Raw genomic sequence first — 21,140 nt, forward strand, 5'->3', positions numbered from 1 at the left:
GGCATCCTCTCTGGGGCTCCTGTAATCCTTCACACTTCACAGCTGTAGAATCCATGTATCCATGTTCCCTAGAACTCTCTAGCTGGCTCCTCTCTGTCCTCCCAGTTCGGCCTCACTCTTTCTCATTCTTTATTTTCAGCTCTTGGTGTCACTTTCATCACAAAGATTATTTGGATTTGTACCAGGCTGACATCAGTTGGATTTTTTTTTCAAAGTCTGATAGAGGCTTTTGTGTGCAGAAAACAATACTTACTGTAACTTGTGTTCTCCTTGACATTCACTGTGCTACAGTTATGCATAGAAGCCAAGCAGTTTTAGATAAAAGTCAAGCATAGCTTGTACGGCTTGAATACTTTGTAGGTTTCATAAGTCAAAGGTGAATAAATCTGTAGATCCTATATATAAACTTCAATGAACTGATTGATTTGATTGTACTGTGGGTTGAATTCAGGGTCCATTAGCTACTTGAGCCTCACCTCAGACAATTACTGTAGATTTTTAAATGTATGTAATTTAACAAATAGAGGTTAAGTTCAGTAATCTAGGTATTTCTAAATACTTAAATGTATATTATACACTTGGTCAATTGCATTCTATCATTTTTACCACCTTTAGACTCCATACCTAAGTGTTGGGTTTCCTCAGATGCCTGAAACAACCCACACAGAAGAATATACAAATCATTTAAATGAAATGTGTCCAATACATATGGACAATCGTAGTAAAGCTAATAATAACAAGACTTATACATTTCCATGTGATTCTCTTCAACATCATAAAATTTAAAATCATAAATTTAGTAAATGAGAGCAACATCAATTCTTAACTATTTAAAATTGATTACGAACACAATTGGCAAAATCTCCCAAGAAGTTCAGTCAAAATCATTTGCCTATCATATCAGTTACTTTTAAACATCTTCAAATACAAAGCCTGTAGAAAACAATATAATTACATTTAAACTTACTATATTTGCCTAAAAAGTTAAAATAAAGCCATTGTATTTTTTTGCCCCTTAAGTATTTGAAAAATATATATGTCTATATATATCTGCATACATATATACGAGTATATGTCTATATGTACATATGTATTTGGTGTATGTATCTATGTCTCAGGTTACGAAGTCATTTACACATAACTAGGTGAAATGGAATCATCATTTATGGGATGTTCATTCTATAAGGACACAAATTGTGTTGGACTGTTCTTCAGAAGTTCCATCAACTTAATGACATTTTCAGTGACTTTATCTTCACATATAAGATCACATTCTGTGGAACTGAAAGTACCAGCTCGACCAAGTCTTATTTTAGAGGACACAATTCTACCCATTCCCTGAAGAATTTAGTTAGTGACTATTTGTAGGGCTCCAAGCTACTTCTGTCATAATTATTTGTTATGACAGTGTGTACATGGAAGCTCTGGGTTTTTTTCCCTCCACTAACATAACAAATGATTGTGACAGAAGTAGTTTGGAGCTCTTCAAATAACCAATGACTGAATTTATCAGGGAATGCAGGGGTGTAATCTATGGCAAGCAGATGGATTACGTAACCAAAAGCGGGAGTTGCTAAATCGTCTTGCATTTGTGACTCAAAGAAGGGACTTTTAATGAAGCTGGGAAGAAAAGAGTGGCTATGGTGGGAAAAACACTGTCCCTTCTCCCACCCCTTCCTATGCAGCAAGATCTGGGCCAAGCAAAGGAAAGCAAAGTCACTGAAAGTGGCCCCAGGGACAGGGTACTAAAATCAGGCACAGCAACAGATACAAGGGAACCTTAAGGACACCAGGACATTTGCTGGCTATTGGCTTTTACTTCCAGCAACAGAACTAAAAGATTTCAGCCGCTGAAGATTGATGGACGCAAAAGTCAGAAAAGGATTTACCAGAGCCTTATATAGACTAGTGCCTACAGGAATGAGCAATTTCTAGCAGTCAGTGCTGGGAATGGTTTACCGTTTTTGTTTTGTTTTGTTTTGCAACAACTGACAAAAATAGGGATAAGAATTACATGAGGTAAGGAAGGGTTACAAACTCTACTTCATCTGAGAGATACTGGCAGAGTTTGAGGGCTTCCTCTTATACTTTGATGATAGGTCAATGCCACTTTACACAAGCTCCTGACTGGAAGCACAGAGGAAAGCAGGATTTTGCCATCAAAATATAGAAAATGAGTTCAATCTTTGGAATCTGACCCCACCTGGGATTATATGGGGGGAGTGCTGCTGTGTTCATCTGTTTTGCATTGTGACTAAAAAAAAATACATGAAACCGGGTACTTTGTGAAGAAAAGAGGTTTATTAGCCTCATGATTCTGGATCATGTGCATCTCAATGTAGTTCATTCGAGCATCTCTGAAAGCCCAAGTTCAAAGTCTCTCCTGAGACTCAAGGCAAACTCCTTCCAGCCGTGAACCTACAATACAAATGTTTTAAACAGTAACACAAAGAAACAAATGCATGCTTTCTAATCAGATGGGAGAAACAGGCACCATATCAATCATTTTGTACCAAAAGAAAGAAGTCACAGGCCTCCAGCATGTCCAAAGCCCTACTGAGTTAACCATCTAAGACTTGTATCTCATGTGCACTGGAACTAAGTTGGCTCCAGCAGGGTTGGACCAACTTGCTCCTGGTGTTGGGCTAGACACAGCCCACAGGGCTTTGATCACAGGTTGACTTCGTGCGTTGGTGCCCAAGCTTTCCTATGTGGGTATTGGGCCCTGCTCTGCCGTCCTGGGATTCTTCTCTAACAGCTGACTCCACAAGGACATATACTCCATTGGAGGTTTCTTCAGCAGATCTGTGCTGTACCTCAGACCTTGGCCTGGCTTTCGGGTTTACCTTTGGAATCTCTGAAAGTTGCTATGGAGCTGGCTCTTAAATTCTGAATGCTTGCAGAATTAAGCACCACCTGTATACCACCTGGTGTGCCTGCCGCCAGCAGAGTAGCAGCGTAAGGCCTAGCTGGGTGCTCCTAAACCACAGCTATAATGACCACAGTGCTTTCCCAGAAAGCAGGAAGCTGAATCTCTAGGTGATTTTGGACAGGGACCTGAAAATAACTGCAGGCTCATTTCCTGAAATCATTCTGTCTATGACCCTGTCCTGGAAGAGGCAGTCTTGTGGATTCCTGAGGGGCCCTTGATGCCGTTTTCTTATTTTCCTGACACAGGGCATCTGGCTTCTTTGTACCCAGGTTATCTTTCTGACAAGCAGTGGCTAGCTTACATCCTCACACATTTGCTTCTGTGTCTTTTTCCTAACCACGATTAAAATCTCCCTCACGTTTTCTGCCTTTCCCCTTTTTGTAATTATAAAACAACAACAACAAAAAACTTATTACCAGGAGTTTGGCCTAGTGGTAGAGTGCTTGCCTGGCATGCACGAAGACCTGGGTTCAATTCCTCGGTACCACCTACATAGAAAAGTCAGAAGTGGTGCTATGGCTCAAGTGGTAGAGCCCTTGTCTTAAGAAGGACAGTGCTCAGGCCCTGAGTTCAAGTTCCAGGACTGGCACAAAAAATCTTAATTTAGCTGGGTGTGGTGGCTTATGCCTACAATTCTAGCTACTCCAGAGGCTGAGATATGAGGATTGTGGTTCAAAGCCAGCAGGGCACTACAAAGCCTTGAGAGTCTTATTTCCAATTAATCACTAGAAAATCGGAAGTGGGGTTGTGGCTCAGGGGTAGGTCAGTAGCCCTAAGCTGAAGAGCTCAGGGACAGTGCCCAGGTCCAGGGGTAGCACTGTAGCCTTGAGCTGAAGAGCTCAGGACAGTGCCCAGGTCCAGGGGTAGCACTGTAGCCTTGAGCTGAAGAGCTCAGGGACAGTGCCCAGGTCCAGGGGTAGCACTGTAGCCTTGAGCTGAAGAGCTCAGGGACAATGCCCAGGCCCAGAGTTCAAGCCCCATGACCTACAAAAAATAAAAATAAAAAACAAAAACCTTACCTTTAAATAATCTCTTTTCTTTTCCATCTAAGCATGAGTGGTTAAAAGAAACCATATAATTGCTTGTATGTGTGCAGCAGTGCCTTTTGCCTGATACCTTGTATCAATACATTTATTTATTTATTTTCTTTATATCAACAGTTTTAAACTCAGACTTCCAAAAATCAAGGGCTCATCTGTGATGGAGCCAAGTTCTTTTCAGTGACATGACAATTCTAATTTCTGACAGACAGCCTATCTTCATGTCCTCTGCTGTCCACATTTCCATTAGCATTGTGGTGACAAACACTTAACCATTCGGCACCAGTGTTCTAGTTCCTTCCTAGTTTGCTGGAATTCTGAGCTTTCACCAGGACTACCTGCTATATTTGCAGTCCTCTCTTAGACTGCTGCTCCAAACATTTCCAGCCTCTGTTTTACTACTCAGTTCCAATACCCTTTTCACTTGTTTAAATGTCTCCATAGCAATAGTCCCACTCCTTAGTCCCAGTCTCCTACTTTGGTCTCTTTTGTGCTAATTTTTTTATCAGAACACTCAAGGCTAGGTTCTTCAGAGACTAAAGAGGTTTATTTGGTTCATAGTGCTCTGGCTAGTAGATCCTGAAAGCCCATCACCAGCATCATGGTGCTGTGACCATACCTCAGCTTATGGAGAACTGGCAAAGGAGATGCCCACATGCATAAGAACCAAATCTGTAGGAGACCTCTCTTTTCACAGCTTTTGTGAGACAGTGTTAGTCCATTCATGAGTTTTCCACTAGATTCAGCCACTTAAAGATTCTACCACCTTAACCTCACCACACAAGGCCCAAGCTTCCAGTACATAAACCAGTGTAGGACAAACACACCTTAAACCAGTGACAGAGGAAGAGATGGACTTGTATTTTCACCCCTTTCAGTTATCCCGTGCTTGTCTATTGCTAGTTGCCTCTGTGAAAGTGATCCTGTCAATAGTTGCTTGGCCCCAGCACAATCTCTCTATTTTATTTCAAACTTTCCTAGAGGAAGAGATGATTGTTATGTGGCAGTACCCCAATTAAAAATACAAGAAGTATACACATATGGATTTTTAACTCCCAACAAGGCACTGAAATATACACTAAAATGTCTGCTGAACTAAAGACAGAGGAAATACTTCAGCCACACTTCAATGTTTTTGATGCCTTCCAATATAGCTTGCATCATGATCCAGGTATGTGTTAATGAGCCTTTCCTGAGTCGACACATGTCCTTTTCATATGTCATACGTTTTGTTTCAATTTCTTTCTCTTATTTCAGATAGAAATAACTTAAGTTTATTTCAGATTCCCATCTTGGAAGAAACTTTATCCTACAACATTTCTTTAACCTTCTATATACCTGGTTTGGTTCTACTGAGGATATAAAGAAGAATATATAGATTCCATCCAAAGGCCACTGGAGAAAACAAGCATAAGGATATTGCTAAATACAAATACTCAATACAAACACTAAATACAAATTGTTGAAAGTGCTATGGAATCTCAGTCTAGAAAAAAAAAGAAGCAAAGATACTTAAACTGTGAAGGACTGCATAAAGTGTGTGCTATGAAGATGTGTATTCTATTTCACTTGTTTCTTAGGGGCAGCCACATGCAGAATTTGGTTTATGCAACTAGTGGTTTCCTACTTTTCTCAGAATTCAACCCATCTCATTTATCATCCTTCCTGGAAATTTTTCAGGGAATATTTTGTTTATGTGACATTGTCCCACTTTTTGGCTTCCTAACTGTAACTTCTGTATCATAGGACACAGATTAACCAAAACTATGATTAAACGACTGTCTGGAGTGATTCACATCAGACCCATCAGGATAAGCTCAGACTTGGCTGCCTGTCAAGCTTCATGTTATGACTGTTATGAACAATGCGTACTCAGTGCTGTCACAGTGTGCTGGGAAGAGGAATGGAAGAGAACAGGAAGCAGGGAGGGGAGCCCAGAAATGAGGCATATAAGTTTGGGAAAGGGTAGAGTTGGCCTTAATGGAAGCTTCCTGAGGGAAGAGGCATCTGAAACCCAGGTATATATTGAACAGTTCTGACTTTCTTAGACCCAAATTTGCAGATTCAAGTTCATCAAGTTCTCTGTGTGGTCAAGGAAAAAAAGCAAAATGATTAATTACCCCTACCTCATGGATAAAGCAATAAGATGTAGTGAGGTCAAGCGAGTATTTTAAAAAGTTGTGTGTTCAAGCATGAATCAGACAACTGATCAACTCATGAGTTTGTTAAAACATTTTGTATGCTAGACAAACTTCATCCGACAGTGGCTTACATCATGTCTCTCCCAAGTTTTAACAGCCCTTTCCCAAATCCTGCATTTTAAAAGGGAAATGTTTTTATTAGAAGCAACACAGTAGTGTGAACCCGTGTATTAAATCACATTCTCCATAACTTCAGTGAAGGAAGTCAGGGTTTCTAGGTTTCTCCTATGGGCAAAGTGGAGTAAAATAGTGGGTTTGCAGATAAAATCTGTACAATCCTCAGGTCCATATCAAAAGAAACACCTGGAGGAAGGAGTTAAGCAAGAAGACTCCAGCAAAGATGATTTCTTTAACCCTTCTTCCTCTTGTCTTGAAGAGCAGAATGAGGCGAGATTCTTTAGTAAGGGTGACCCTTGACTAATTATTTGGGGCCAGTAATGAATAGTTTTCTATGTCTGTTTTTTTTTTTCATCTTAGGAACGCCTGTCTCACTAACACAGATTATCTTCACAGTCTCCAGGGTTTCTACCTGCTGCTGAATCTGTTCTGGCTTCAGTATGGTAGATGATAGAGGAAAGGATATAAGGAGAAAGGAGGCTGGTAAGAGGTGAAATCAGGAAAGACTTTAAGATGCAGTGCGATACATATGAGCAATCTTTTCCCACACAGAAGCAGAACATGGCTGCAAGGATCCTGTGGGAAAGAAAACAAGAGCCCCTTCTTCCAACCTGTAAGGAGATGTGTCTGAGGGCATAATGAACGTATCTACTGTACACATGCTGTCATCTCTAGGCAGGATCTGTCATACTGGGAGAACCAGATGAGTCAGTCAGAGGGAGAAGCATGTTGTCTTCATGGAGAAAGCTCAGCCTCACTGGTTCTTCTCTAAACACCGGGGTGAGCTCTGCTCTGGGCCAAGTTCTTACAGCCCTGCCAGACTGCAGCTCTAATGAGTCGTATCACTAATTTATTTCTGTGCTGACAATCCTATTTCTCAGAAACAGAAAACAGCATGATCCAGAAAGGACAGCACGGAGCACTTACCTAAGGCCTATGGAGGAGTTGAGGGGCCACAAGAATGAGCATTTCAGGGAATGTCCATCACCTGCTTATTAAAGAAAAGGCCATCTATTGTCTCTGAAAGTCCTGTATTTTATTTATATTTGTGATTTCTTTCAAACTCTGGGGGTTTTTTGAAACTTCTAAGCCTTTTAAAATATTTTCCTTCCAGTGATTTCTGCAGGCATGACACAGCCAATACTCTCAGAAGAGTGTTTCAGTCTGCTTTACTCTTGCTCCCTTGTCTGAGCTTTTCCTTCTTCCTCTCAGCTGAAATTATCTAATTCAAAGACCATTATGGCAGAGAGAGAATGTATCACCTGCTTCCTCCCACCCCAGAACTCAAAACTCCTGAGTTCATAATGAATAACTCCTGGGTTAATAATGGAAAAAAAAAGATTTTTGCTCATATTCTTTCTGTAGACTGTTATCTTTCAGCAAGTCCAGTGGAGAATCATCAGCATTGCTAAAATTCTTGGGAAGCCTTTAAGGAACGAAAGCCTCCTACACAACCTCCGAGAGACTCAGAATTTCAGTGGGAGTCTATGCGTTAAAAATGGATGAGGAGGAAGTGTAGAGGAAGGTGAAAAAAAGTGTGCCATTAAGCACAGAAGAAGGGGAAAAATGAATGAATATGTTAGGACCAAGAACTTTCCCTTAGTGGAACTTAGGCCAAATTTTCTTTCCCTGAAAGACCATACAAAGACTGTGGTGTTGGAATAAATCTAGTTTTGCCATTACAAAAGAACAAAAAAAAATGAAAATATGATTCATATAAAGGTCAATCAATGAGTATGTTTATTTAATCCCATTATACTTTACCTTTCCTAACCTATAAAATGTGAATAAGAATGTAATCTTGTAACTCTAGGATATGGAAACAAGATCTTTATCTTGTATGATTGTTATTCTTAATGCACTATGTTATTTCTCTTCTCTTTTTTTTGCTCTTATGGTTAATCTTATGTTGTTACTGTGTCTGACTTTGTTACCTGGTATACTGTACATATGTTTATTTATTTATTTGAAATAGTAAAAGGAAAGGGGGGAAACAAGATGATTGGGAGGGGGTGGGAGAGGGAAAAGGGGACAAAAACATGAGAAGGGGTATCAATGTATGAGAAGTAATGCACCTACTACCTGGAAAATGTAACTGTAACCTAACCCCTCTATACATTATCCAGATAATAAAAATAATAACAAAAAAGAATACAATCTTGTAACATTTCTTGCAAAGATGAAGAAATACAAACAACTTCGTAGCATGGTGTTTGGCTCATAACAGACCCTACTCCTTTTAAAATAGGTGCTTTTTATTTTGTCATAATCTTCTAATATATGATTCTACTATCTCTTCATAGTAGTGTAATTTTCCAAAAAAACTGATCTCAACATAGTTCTGTAGAGTGGCTTAATAGGTAACCAGAGAAGGTAGACATGAAACTTTAACAGGATCCTGGATGCCCTTGTGTTATATAGTTAACCCCATGTTGTCAGCTTTCCCTAGTTATTTCATCTTTAGGCTATAGTTGTTTTATTGATTTGGGGGTTTGGGGTTTTTTGCGGGGGGCAGGGGAATCAGTTGTAGAGCTTGAACTCAAGGCATGGGTGTTGTCCCTGAGCTCTTTTGCTCAAAGTTAGCACTCTACCACTTTGGGCCCCAGCTCCACTTCCAGTTTTTAATTGGAGATGAGAGTCTCATGGGGACTTTTCTGCCTAGGCTGGATTCAAAGTATGATCCTCAATCTCAGTCTCCTGGGTAAACTAGCCACCAGTGCCCATCTTAGGCAGTATTCTTAACTTTTCAGGTGATCACTATTAGGTTTGAATATGAAGTGTCCACCAAAAAGCTCAGTGTGAAAGCTTAGTTTGCATCTGTTGACGCTATTGCTTAATGACTGGGTCATGAGCCCCTAGCTTCTTCATTGCGCTAATCCATTGCTGAGTTCCTAGTTTACTGAGCCATTTGGAAATGGGGTATAGTTGGAAGTGTGATGGCCTGCCTTCATGTCTGTGTCTCCGTGTGTGTGTGTGTGTCTGTCTGTCTGTCTGTCTGTCTGTCTGTCTGTCTGTCTGTCTCTCTGTCTCTCTCTCTCTCTGTTCCCCAGCTGCCATGAGGTAAGATGGCTCCACAAAGCCATCTCTGCCACAATGTTCTACCTCACCATAGACCCAAAAACAACACAATCAACTGGCCACAGATCTCTGAAACTACAGCCAAGGTATTTCCTTAGTTGAAACTGATTTACTTAAGTATTCTGTCACAACAAGGAAAATTTGACAATCACCACCTGTGTAAGATTTTAATGGAATATATGGATGCTTATTTTTGTGGACCCAGACACTTAAAACTTATATTTGGCAAATATATACTGAGTACCTGATTTGTGTAATGTCCTACTTGTTTAAAGATGCAAACAGAAAACAAATAAAAGTCCCCTCTTGTGTTCCAAGTAAGTTATGAGAAGTTATGGGAGGAAATGACACATCAAATTCTTCTAGTTTTGTCAGTCCTGGGGCTTGCACTCATGGTCTGGGCATCTGGGCACTGTCCCTGTGCTTCTTTTGCTCAAGGCTCGCATTCTATCACTTGAGCCACAGTGCCATTTCTGGCCTTTTCTGTTTCTGTGGTACTGAAGAATTGCACTTAGGGCTTCATGCATGGTAGGCTAGCCCTCTATCCTTAAGCCACATTCCCAGCCTGAATTACTCATTTTTGTTTGAAGTACTGGTTCAAGGAAGGAATGGGAGGCATAGGGAGGAGGTACTAATATTAGTCTCAAGGGGATAATTCTAGAGGTTTCTTTTTAGACATTGGCTAAGAAAGGAAGAATTTGGCAATAGAAATGTGTCAATGATGAGGTGTGGAAAATACTCCAGATAAACCACAAAGCATGAGTTAAACCCCTGAGGTAAGAAGAAAGGAAACAGGTGTATTCGTGGAATAAAAGGTGACGGCCTGTGACGATGTGCTTGAGACATCATTCCACGCTTTAGCTACATCATCTCTTTCATTCTTCTAGAGTTTTTGGATGGCGTTGGCTTGCTTTGATGACTGTAAAGTGATAGAAATGGCATCTGCCCATTAGAAGCCGAAACCTCCCATGCCTCCAACTTGCTTCCTTTTGTATCTTCTTTAATTGTCCTAAGAATGGGCTAGGTATATCCTGTTTGAAGATAACAGATGTGGAAGAGAATCAAACCACCTTGGTTTTCTTAGGCGACCAGTGAACGAACATAACCAAGTTGTATAGAGCTGCTAAGCTAACAATCTTGGATGTCTACGCAATGCATCATGGTCATAAACCCCTGAGATTAGCAGCTTATAACATGAGTCAAGATTACAGACAAAGGAAATGGTGAAAGATAGACCAGGTGAAGTAGTTGAAGGCCAATTATTGACTCAGGTACAGATGTTATATTCTAAGGGCAACAAAAATCACTGTAGATATGAATCAGAATAATAACATTGATATTTAAAGGAACTATTTGTGTATATTATAGAATGATGTGTGTTTGTATATGCTGGCAGTAGTTCAGACAAATGAGGATAAGATATAGAATACAAAAGTTTATCATAGTGTTAAAGAATACAAATACTAGCAGTGGAGATGCAGAGATGTATAATTTGTATGATCTGTATGATTTGTGATGGACACTATATTTAAAATAAAAAATTTTTAACATAGAGTAAGAATTTAATTAAGTGGATAAGGGGACTTCCTGGAAAGAAACATTAAAGATATCTGCCAGATTTCTGGATTGTCTGTAGGCTGGATAATGAATCTGAGTGGGTGGGAAAGGGGGAGATTATTGACCAGTTATAGGACTGGAAAGACAAGATTCATCCGGAGACCTGTTGTTTGTGAGGTGTCAGCTGGGTACATATAAGTGAGCTTAGAAGGTCTGGGTGAGAAGTAGTAGTTTCAGTGTTGTAAATTCAGTCATTTCAGTTGAAATCATGGACATGAATGAAGTGTTAGTTTGCAAAAGCATATGAAAGCTTTAAGAGTTGGGGGGAAAAACTTACGTATACTTGGAAGATGAGATCAACAGCACATGACAGCACAAAAAATAATGGGAAATAACATTTTAGGAAGATTCCAGGGCCTGGTCTGTGGCCTAGTGGTAGAGTGCTTGCCTAGCATGCATGAAGCCCTGGGTTCGATTCCTCAGAACCACATATACTGAAAAGCTGGAACTAGTGCTGTGGTTCAAGTGGTAAAACACTAACCTTGAGAAAGCTCAAGGCCAGTGCCCAGGCCCTTAGCTTAAATCCCAGGACTGGGGGAGTGGGAGAGGGTGGAAGCAGAAGAGATTTCAGTGTGAGACAGGCAGATAAGTGCTTAAAAAGTAATCATCAAACTTAGTGGTATAGAGATTTCCTGATTTTTTTCTAGAAAGTTAAAATTTGTATGTTCATTCGAAGGAATCATGGAATTGTTCCTGAAACTCACCTCTACCTCTGTAGAGGTAGCCACCGAACAAGATAAAAGAATTGGATTTAAAGTATTAATCCTTTAGTCACTCAAAAGCAAAGGAAAATGTTTAACTGTCTTTAAAGTCAATGGAAATCATGCAAGCTTTGTGTGCCTTGTCCATAAAGAGAAGCACATCAATACAAATAAAGCAGTCTCTTATTTGACCATTAGGAAATCTATTCATCCGCTAACACGAAGAAATCATTGAATGGGGGGACATTGCTGCACTGAAATAAAGCTATGTTTCATATTTCCAAAGTATTTTTCAGGTATGGTCAACAATGACTTCGTCCTTTTCTGGAAACAAGTCTTCCTTTTTGGATCTAAGCCTGTTATTCTTCATCCTACAAGTAGTAGTGCACAATAGTGGGGAAAACCTAGAAATTCCTCTGAAGTTATTCCTGAATACTTAGCTTAAAAATATGTAAACCTGCCCAGTCTCTGTGTCTATCATTTATAAGACCTATAGCTTGCAAGGAAATAGACAACTTGCTTGATTCTTCTGTGTCTCCTTCCATGTTTCTCAAATAGGAATCATAATAGCATCTACTTTGTGTGGTTGTAAAGAACTGAAAACTGTAAAGTGCTTATAAGCATCTTTGCTGGCATGACATGATAAGCTAAGCTATTACTGTGTTATTATTAAATAATAATGTACTATTGCTGAAAAGCATAGTCTTTAATATCAGACATCGTGGGTAATACCTTAAGTTTGGTCCCAACATTTATATTTACCTTCTATTGATCCCAGACACATCATGTTTGTTCTGTGCTACATATCTTCCTTTGTTTAAGAAGGAAAGACCTGAGATGGATTACAGAATTAAATAAAGGAATGTACTTAACAGTAAATATATGTATAGACGTGTGTGTGTGTGTGTGTGTGTGTGTGTGTGTGTGTGTGTGTGTAAACCTGAAAAAGGAAGGAAATTCTCAACAGTCCCCAGTTCCTGTGGCTATTCCACCACAGAATTATGATTCCAAGGACTGGAGCCAACTTAATAATTTGAAATTATAGCATTCAACCTTTCTCACTGTTAGTACTAGCCTTTGCTCTGTATGCTTGTCTCATTTCCTAGAGTTATCACAAGTTTAGCAGCCCCAAACAGATGTTTATTATCTTGCAGTTTTAGATGTTTAGAAGTTACAATCAAGGGTTTGGCAAGGCTGTATTCCTTTCCAGACACTAGGGAAGAGCCACTCTCTGCCTCTTCCAGTTTTCCAACTTTTTAGTTGCTCTAGGCATATTTTTGCCTTGTGGCCACATTGCTCCAGTCTCTTGCTCCAAGACTGCATTTTTCCCCTCTCCTTTGTGTGTCTGTAAGGACACTTTTCCACAGATTTAGAACAAGCCTATATAATCCAACATTATCTCACATCAAGATATGATCCATTTCCCAAATAAGATCATATTTATAGATTTTGGAGATTAGAAAGTGAATTGTATTTTGAGGGACATAATTCAAATTAACTACACACTACAAAGAACTCCATCATTTCCTCTACTGCCTTGCCATTATTTAAGGGTAGTGATTAAGTTTCCTTCATGTTCAGGTAAAGGAAAAGTGACTGACATGACTGAATATTATTCTTTGAGCATGTGCTAAAGAAATATTATATGCTAATTTCTATCCCCTTTCCTAGATTTTTTTGGTCAGTCGTAGGACTTGAACACTGGGCTTGGGCATTGTCCCTAAGCTCTTCAGCTCAAGGCTACCTCCCTAACCCCTTGAGCCACAGTGCCACTTTTGATTTTCTGATGGCTAATTGGAGATAAGAGTCTCACGGACTTCAGTGGCTGGGCTGGTTTTGAACCGAGATCTTCAGATCTCAGCCTCCTGAGTAGCTAGGATTACAGGCGTGAGCCACTGCACCCAGCTTTTCCTAGATATTAATGTTTCTTTTCTATCTTTTGTGTAAGTGGTGTTCTTTTTGCTCATTATCTTAGAAGGAAAATAACATTAACCTATATTAATTTGCAAAATGCTGCAGTCTCCGTTTTGTGAGTGGATGCGGTATGCTCAGACTTCAGCGTGTTAGATTCCTGTGGCAAATTTGGAATTACTGCTTTTGGAATCTGGAGAAAAGCCATTTTTTCCCCCAATCCTAGGCTGGCCTTTGAAACACAGTCTTCCTAACTGCAGCCTTTTGTGTAGTTTGCAGGGAGAGGAGTGTGTGTGTCTCTGCAGCTAGCTTTGCATTGAGATGGGGGTTCTTGTGAACTTTCCTGACCAAGCTGGCCTCAAATCACAATCTTTCCAGTTTTTGCCTCCCAAGTGGCTAGAATTACAGGCATGATACTCGAGGGCCTGGCATCAACCCTCTCTTTATCTTCTATAAAATCTTCTCATTCGGAATGCTAGAAACATTGGTTCGTGTCTATAATCTTCCTAACTAGGGAGGTGGAAATTAGAAGAATTATGATTCAAGGCTAGTCCAGACAGAAAAATTAATAAGATACCAACTCAACAAAATAAGTGTCTTATTTTGATGATAATGATGGCTTGATAAATGCTATCCACTGTCAGACACACGCAGCTCTTGTGCTATTATTATAAACACTACACGTAAGTGCAAGACGCTAAATGCAGCGTTGCCTTCTAACCAGAATATATAGGACATTATTATATTTTCTTTGCTACAAAAATGATCACTTATTTAAATGACATTATGACCCTGATACCATATCTTTGTTAAGCCAAGCCAAACACAAGTTCTAAGTTTATGAATGTACTTGCTTTCTTTTTTATTTTGTTTTGACCAATATAAAAATATTCTCTTGAATATGTTCGGCTTCTGAAAGTTAAGCATGAACAGAAACTCATTCAAGCCTAACTTTATAAGCATTTGCTTTCTGAATGGTTCTTTAAGGAGTTTGTTATTGCTATTGCTAATAAGATACCTCAGATGTTTTCCCCTCCCTAGCTAAGAATGTTCTCATATCCTTATTCTTGAGCTCCCTCCGTCTGTTTCTGTCTTGCTTCAAGGCCCAAGGGGAGGGAAAAAAAAACAACAGACAATACACCAGTAAAGTTTCTCCATAACAAAGCATAGCAGCATAGAGTCAGAACTTACATATTACCTTTCAAAGCACAAGTACAAGGACTGAGATTTGTGGCTTTGAGGTAGAAAGCTTGCCTGGCATGCATGAGGCCCTGGGTTCAATTCCTCAGTACCAGATAAAAACAAACAAAAGCACCTTTGGACAGCCAAGGAAGCTGGAAGTAAGTCAAATTCCTCTGTTGGAAACAGACCTTTGAACACAAGAGGAGTGGTTTCGGAGCACTGGGACGTCCAGTAAACTCTGACATCTCGACATTCAGCTATCTATTTACTAGCTAACTGTTCGTCTGTTTATCTATCTATCTAGCATCTGTCTATCTATATTTAAGATACTGTTTTCTTGGAAAAGTGAGGCCCTTAACCAGAGTTCAGGAGGCCCTTAAGAATCTTTATTTGTAATGACATTGTGAGTTTCTGCTCTTTCAATGGACAGTTTCTCATCTATACTTAAAGTCTTGTGTGACTGCAATTAGTCTCTTGACTTTCTAGACTAATATCTAGAAAAGAGGTATCTCATGTAATGCCAACATTCTGTTACTCATATTAAGTGTGTTCAACAGGGACTCGGGGGGCACTAGCCTCTTGGTGCATATTAGGGAGCTTCAGTTGACCTGAAGAGGTTGTGTCAGTAGTCTCCTGAAACACAAATTCTCAAGCTATTTGTGGTCAGTTTATATGAGGTGGTTGTATTTCTAATGACACTTTGGGATAGAACTTGACTAAATCAAATATAATATCAACTTGGTAGGCGTGGAATTCTCTCAGGGAACACAATTCTCTTCCTAAAGGGTTAGTAAAGTTAGTTCTAAGATGAAGTAGAGAAAGGTATTTTCTTGTAAATGAGATATGCCCAATACTCTCCTTGATTCAAAAGAAGAGAAACGTGTAAAAGTTAAGGAAATTAAACATGAAACCTAAATACTAGCTACAAAGCTACACAGAAGCACTCTCCACAGTCATGTGGTATTTGAACCACAGATACCGAACAGATAAACGTCAGGGCCTTTCTGCAATTAAATTGGAAAGTGAAAGCTACTCCCTGACAAATATACCTCAGTCTTAGAATTTCAACTCTTCTTTTTTAGTTAAAAATATCTGAAACTAGTACATGAAAACTATACACATCTATTGTTACCATAGGGGTATTTTGACATATTTTTGAGCTTGGTATTTCATTATCCACACTAACATGAGTCAGATTAAAAGTACCACAGTACCTGTGGAGTTCTCTAAAACGTCTCAGGCTTTGGCCATTCCATGACATATTGTCAGCCCTCGTTAAGTAATTATGATTCTGAGGGGGTAAAAAACCCAGCGAGGTCAATTTTGGAATTGTATTTAAGTCATATTTAACCTGTATGACTGGCATACTGGAGGAAGTCATGGCTAGTCTTACTCCAGGGTTAGATAACGAAGTTGTACTGGAAAAGCCAATGCTACATAGACAGGACTTAGTTCTTCTGTGTGTCCTTTCTTTCTCGTCTTCATCACAAGGTCAGGCCTCATCATCCTGGGTGGTACCTCAAGTCTCTGCTTCTTCTGAAGCAAGTTTTCTCTTAGTTCAAACAGAACACAGAATCCACTGTTATACCTCACACTGACACCCATTTCTCAACTAGTGTGGGTCTGACTATGGGGTGAGAGGGAGCAGGAAAGGATGCTGAGGACAGGAGTCTTGTCGTGGTTCAGTGGAGCTTTTAATTGTCAGCAGGAAAAGGTCTGGGCACAGAAACTTAACAAATGTTACAGAATCCTTCCTTTCTCCTTTGTGCTTTGAGTGGGCCTAGGGAGACAGATTTAGTAGCCTCTTCTGTTTATATCGGAGGAAACGCAAACCCAAAGACGTAAACTGACTGGTTTATGATCACACATACTAAGTACCAGAACTGGAGCATAAACCCCATTTTTTTGGTTCTAAGTCCTTTGTTTGGTTTTAGGCTGTATGTGTGCCAATTTCTAAAACTCCTTTGCCTACTATGGAGTTTAATCCTTTAAGATAAAGTTTTCTAAACTAGTTTTCCATTCCATGATGCATTGCCAAAAAGATCTAAAGATTATTTATTGACTGATAAAAATGCCTCCCCCTTTCAATCTAGTGCAAGGAGACAAGAACAAATAATAATACACAAGGCAAGTATGTAGTATGCTACGTAGAGATAGGAGCAATGGAGACAAGTGAAGCAGAAAAGGAAGAGAGGGCCTGCTTCCTATGGCTACCTCGAGGCAGTGCCTAGGTCCACCAGAGGCAGAAACATGACTATTGATGAACCAACATCAAGGCTAGTGATCCAAAGCAAAAGTAGTAAGTGATTAAATGGTATCAGTAGAGCCCATTCATGTAATGTATGCCTTATAGCCCATGTAAAGATTTTGGCTTCCATTCTGTGAGAGATGGGAAGCACAGAAGAGGGTGTGTATGAATAATGGAATGATTTGCCTCAATATATTTTTAGCAAAGTTATGTTCAAAACATACTGAAGGGAGGAAGAACAGAAGCAGGGAGAATAAGTGGAATAATCACTGCAGTGGTTCAGGAAAAAGATAACCATAGTTTGGGCTGGAGGTAACAGTTGGATTCTGAATATATTAATAAAGGAAATAGCAAACACGGATAAACAAGAGGTGGAAGGAATGGCAGTGTGTGTGTGTGTGTGTGTGTGTGTGTGTGTGTGTGTGGCAGTAGCACTTGACAGGAAGCCTAGAATTGTGAGCTGGTGTTTCTACTTCAGCATGTATTGATAGTGCTACCAGAAGAGAGTCACTGAAAAGTTTGGAATATTATTTTTTCACACCTTCAAAAGCAGAATTAAATATCTTCCTTGCTTTGTGAAGCTCAACCCATATGGGTAGAAATATTGACTTGCTTGGACTTTCAAACTTCTCTGTGACGGTGCACAAACGACTTAGCCTAAGTAACTGTGGATGTTTAGATTAAATCTGAAAGACTTTGAGCATAAATATAAAAAAAAATCTCTCAAAAAAACAATGACATAGTGAGAAGATTTAAGAAGCTTAATTTTCAAAAGGCAGATAACTATCTTGATAAACTAGGGATAATCATAGAAAAAAACTGACTCAAGGGCCTTGTCCTAACCAAACTCTGTGGTCCCTAGTAATAGAGGTTTTGTCCTCTTTGTAACTAGATTTGCAAACTGCAGTCTTGTCAGTGATGATCACCTACCAAGGAGGGAAAAATCCCACATCTTAAGTATCATTTTTAGTCAGGCACAAAAGTTTCTTTTGTTTTTCTCTACCAACGAAAAGAGTTACTACCACTCTGGAATTTTTCTAAAATTTTGTCTAAAACATATGCTACTGGATTAATTTCTAAGTGACCCAAAGGCTTACCACTTTCCTAACTTTGCTTCAATATTCAAATAGTCAGCCCTCTTTTACTCACAGATACAAAAACAAGCTCTAGGATGAGTTAGGGGAGCCAGAGAGCCCCTGGGGGAGGAAGAAAGGTTAAGAGGGCAGGGATGATGATGAGGAAGCAAGACTTTGTGCTCCATGTGAATCTGCCTTCTTCAACAAAAGGGCATGATCTGAACCAGCCTTTCTCTCTTTGTTTACTTCTCTGTGGCCCTTCAAGTTCTCTATCAAATATACCTGTGCTAATTCCAATGGAAAGGCGAGTTGTATTCATAAATGGCTTTGCTGAATGGCAAACTCCTTTGTATAATGACTAAAAAATAGTATAAATACTTTTCAAAAAAGCCAACAGACAATCTATTTCAGCCTGTTTAAACTGCTTTATTCATGCTGAATAAGGATTATGCCCTCTGCACTGTTCTGGACTTGGTAGGAGAGATCTCAGAAAAGAAATGGCTTCAGTAAAATTCTGGTGGAATGGTGAAATGTGTACACAGTATTGAGAATGCTGCCTGGCATTCCTTGGAGATGGGCTCGTGAGATCTTCTCATAAGAGAGTCCATAATGTTTGAGAACTTGCGCTTTCAACCGTCTTTCCCGATGTAGCGCTAAATCAGCTGACTAACCACAAACCCAGCAAAATTCAGTGTGGTGATTGCTACTAAAATCCCAGACCAAAACCACATGAGCTAATCAGTGAGCCAAGATAGATATTTAAAAGACAAACCAAGAGAGCATGCAGAAGAGAGGGTTCTAACTGATAGGATCATGTCAAAGGACAAGGTCTTACTGGAAAGTACATGACAGTTTCTGGAGGAGCTCATCCTGACCAGATCAGACACATCTGATGTGTGGTCTTGTGATGAATCAGAAACCTCAAATATAACTTTCAGAGAGTAAAGGATCGAGAAGAGGGGAGGGTTTCAGCCTTGGAGAGAAAAATATGATTATTGTGTATTTCCATGTCTCCCAAGAGATTACCACACATCAAAACTTAGAGTTGACACTTTTAATTGTTCAGCATTTTAATACAAATATAAGAAATAATACAGAATTAAATAACACATGGAAAGTTTACTAAATATATAAATATCCAATTCAACAGTGAAAACAGCTTACAATTTAATTCCTAGGTCACGGGATAAAGACGAACAAAGCAAAGGCTACTGGAAAAGCACTGGTTTGGAATCAATGGGTATTTAAAGATCAATATTGCTCTACTACTTAGAACAATATCTTTAGAACACAGGGACTGGATGCTTATAGATGCCTTCTCCCCTTTTTGTGAAAGGTTAAATTACAGATAAAGAAGCCAGGAGAGACAAAGCAGATGAATCAGCTGACTGCATGGGAATATCTCCTAAATGCTTGTCTTCGCTGTATATTTTTATGATACTAGGCTGAATTCAGAATGCCCTAAAATGGGGTCATATCATGACACACACGAACAAGGAAAGCATGCTACTTTTAAGGTGTGAGCAATTGTCTAAGACTAACAATACTGTCTAAGCTCCATAAAAATAAGTTAAATAGATAAGGTTGACAATGTTATTTCACAATAAATTCTGTCCTACTTTCATCTCTTATTATCCTAAACTTCCTAGAAGCACACGAAGAATGACAGGGTAACCAAGAAATCAAGCCAGGCAAACTATTAGCAAAACAGGAAGCAGCTAGGGGCAATACCAAACAGTAGAGAAATACGTTCACGGACCTAAGAACAAAAGGAGACAGAACACCAACAAAAGGCGAAAGGTAGTCTCAGAAAAGTTCTTTGGGCCTTTCAGTAATCTTTCTTGTCTTTCTTTTCCATCTTTCCCTCTTTGCTTATTTCCTTTTTAGTTTTTTTCTAGAATGATATCAATTTTTAGCGATGCACGGCAAATGATCTAGTCTAATTCTTCTGTATTTTAGATGGGGACGTGGAAGCTCACAGAGGTAAACCGGCTAACACTGGCTTTCCACCATGGGGACCCCAAAGTCAGCTTGTGAGCTCAACACTCCTGATTCAAATTCAAAGTGCAAACCCCTTTCAACAGCACAACACCGCATTTGCTCTACAAAATCAAGTCCTACAACAGACCTGAGAGGTAAAAATGACTTCCTCTTGGAACTCACAACACTGAGTAGCTTAGATCGCAGTGACAAGTCGTGGAATTCTTAAAACATTTGCTCCCGCCTCTTTCGCTTGTTTATGTCCCTTGGAGAATGACCCCTTTTCCTCCTGCTTTCCTTTCACATCAGATTCAAGTAGACCAGGGAAAAACTTTCAAGGTTCTCTGTGACTCCTCTAGGCCTCTGGATAAAAAAAAGACCAACGAATTAACTTTGGATATTGATAAATTCTATCTTAGTATATTTCATGAAGATAAATAACAGAAAGATTAAGGAACTCTGAAATCTATTGTGTATTTCATTGATAAAGATAAGGAAACAGACAAAATCTGACAGAATGTGAGTGGATTATGATTCTTTAAGAGGACATAGGTGACCCTAGTAAGTAGTGGGCTGGAGGGAGAATCACCTAAGACTACAAGCAAAGGGATATAACTGAGAGGACCACGTCACTTCAAAGTACGGTAGAGGTAAGACAGTGAGCTTTGTTTCCTATGAATACTAACTTGCTGGACATTGCGTTGGCAATGGTCAAAAAGCCACATTGAGGTCTTTTCAAGAGCTGTTGACTTTCTAGAGCATAGGCTGGGTTGATGTGGATCTTCCTCCTTAAAAGACACTGAAATAAAAGACCTAGACCTTAATCTTAGCACTTCATCTCCCTTTCTTGTAATCTCAGGTATTTCTTTACCAGAACTTCCAAAGTTCTAGACACTGCCAATATATGCAAAATCAACTTTCAATAAATGGTCCACTGAAGTACTATTATCCCTTCCATGTAACTTAATACTACAAAAAATACAATGTACAGTACATGAAACTGGGAAATGAAACAAATGAAATATATGTGGTGGTTTACATTTTAATGATCAGGTTC

The 21,140-nt window shown here is 39.4% G+C and overlaps 1 protein-coding gene across 3 annotated transcripts in view; it reads right to left on the reverse strand.

Annotated features, from left to right (window-relative positions):
* Nucleotides 1-2,312: 2,312 nt before the first annotated feature.
* The window catches only part of Cd200 (CD200 molecule), a 45,059-nt gene continuing 26,231 nt past the window's right edge, over nucleotides 2,313-21,140 (reverse strand). For 2 of the 3 annotated variants that reach the window (XM_090346642.1, XM_090346624.1), the window contains one exon: nucleotides 19,143-20,446. In XM_090346642.1, the coding sequence (XP_090202768.1) occupies nucleotides 20,439-20,446 (8 nt within the window). In that variant the 3' untranslated portion in view covers nucleotides 19,143-20,438. Of the gene's footprint in view, nucleotides 2,419-19,142; nucleotides 20,447-21,140 lie in introns of those variants that run through there. The other variant, XM_090346631.1, reaches the window with a different exon arrangement.

This window comes from Megascapheus bottae, chromosome 1, assembly GCF_031878675.1.
Source record: "Megascapheus bottae isolate mThoBot1 chromosome 1, mThoBot2.hap1, whole genome shotgun sequence".
Lineage (NCBI taxonomy): Eukaryota > Metazoa > Chordata > Mammalia > Rodentia > Geomyidae > Megascapheus > Megascapheus bottae.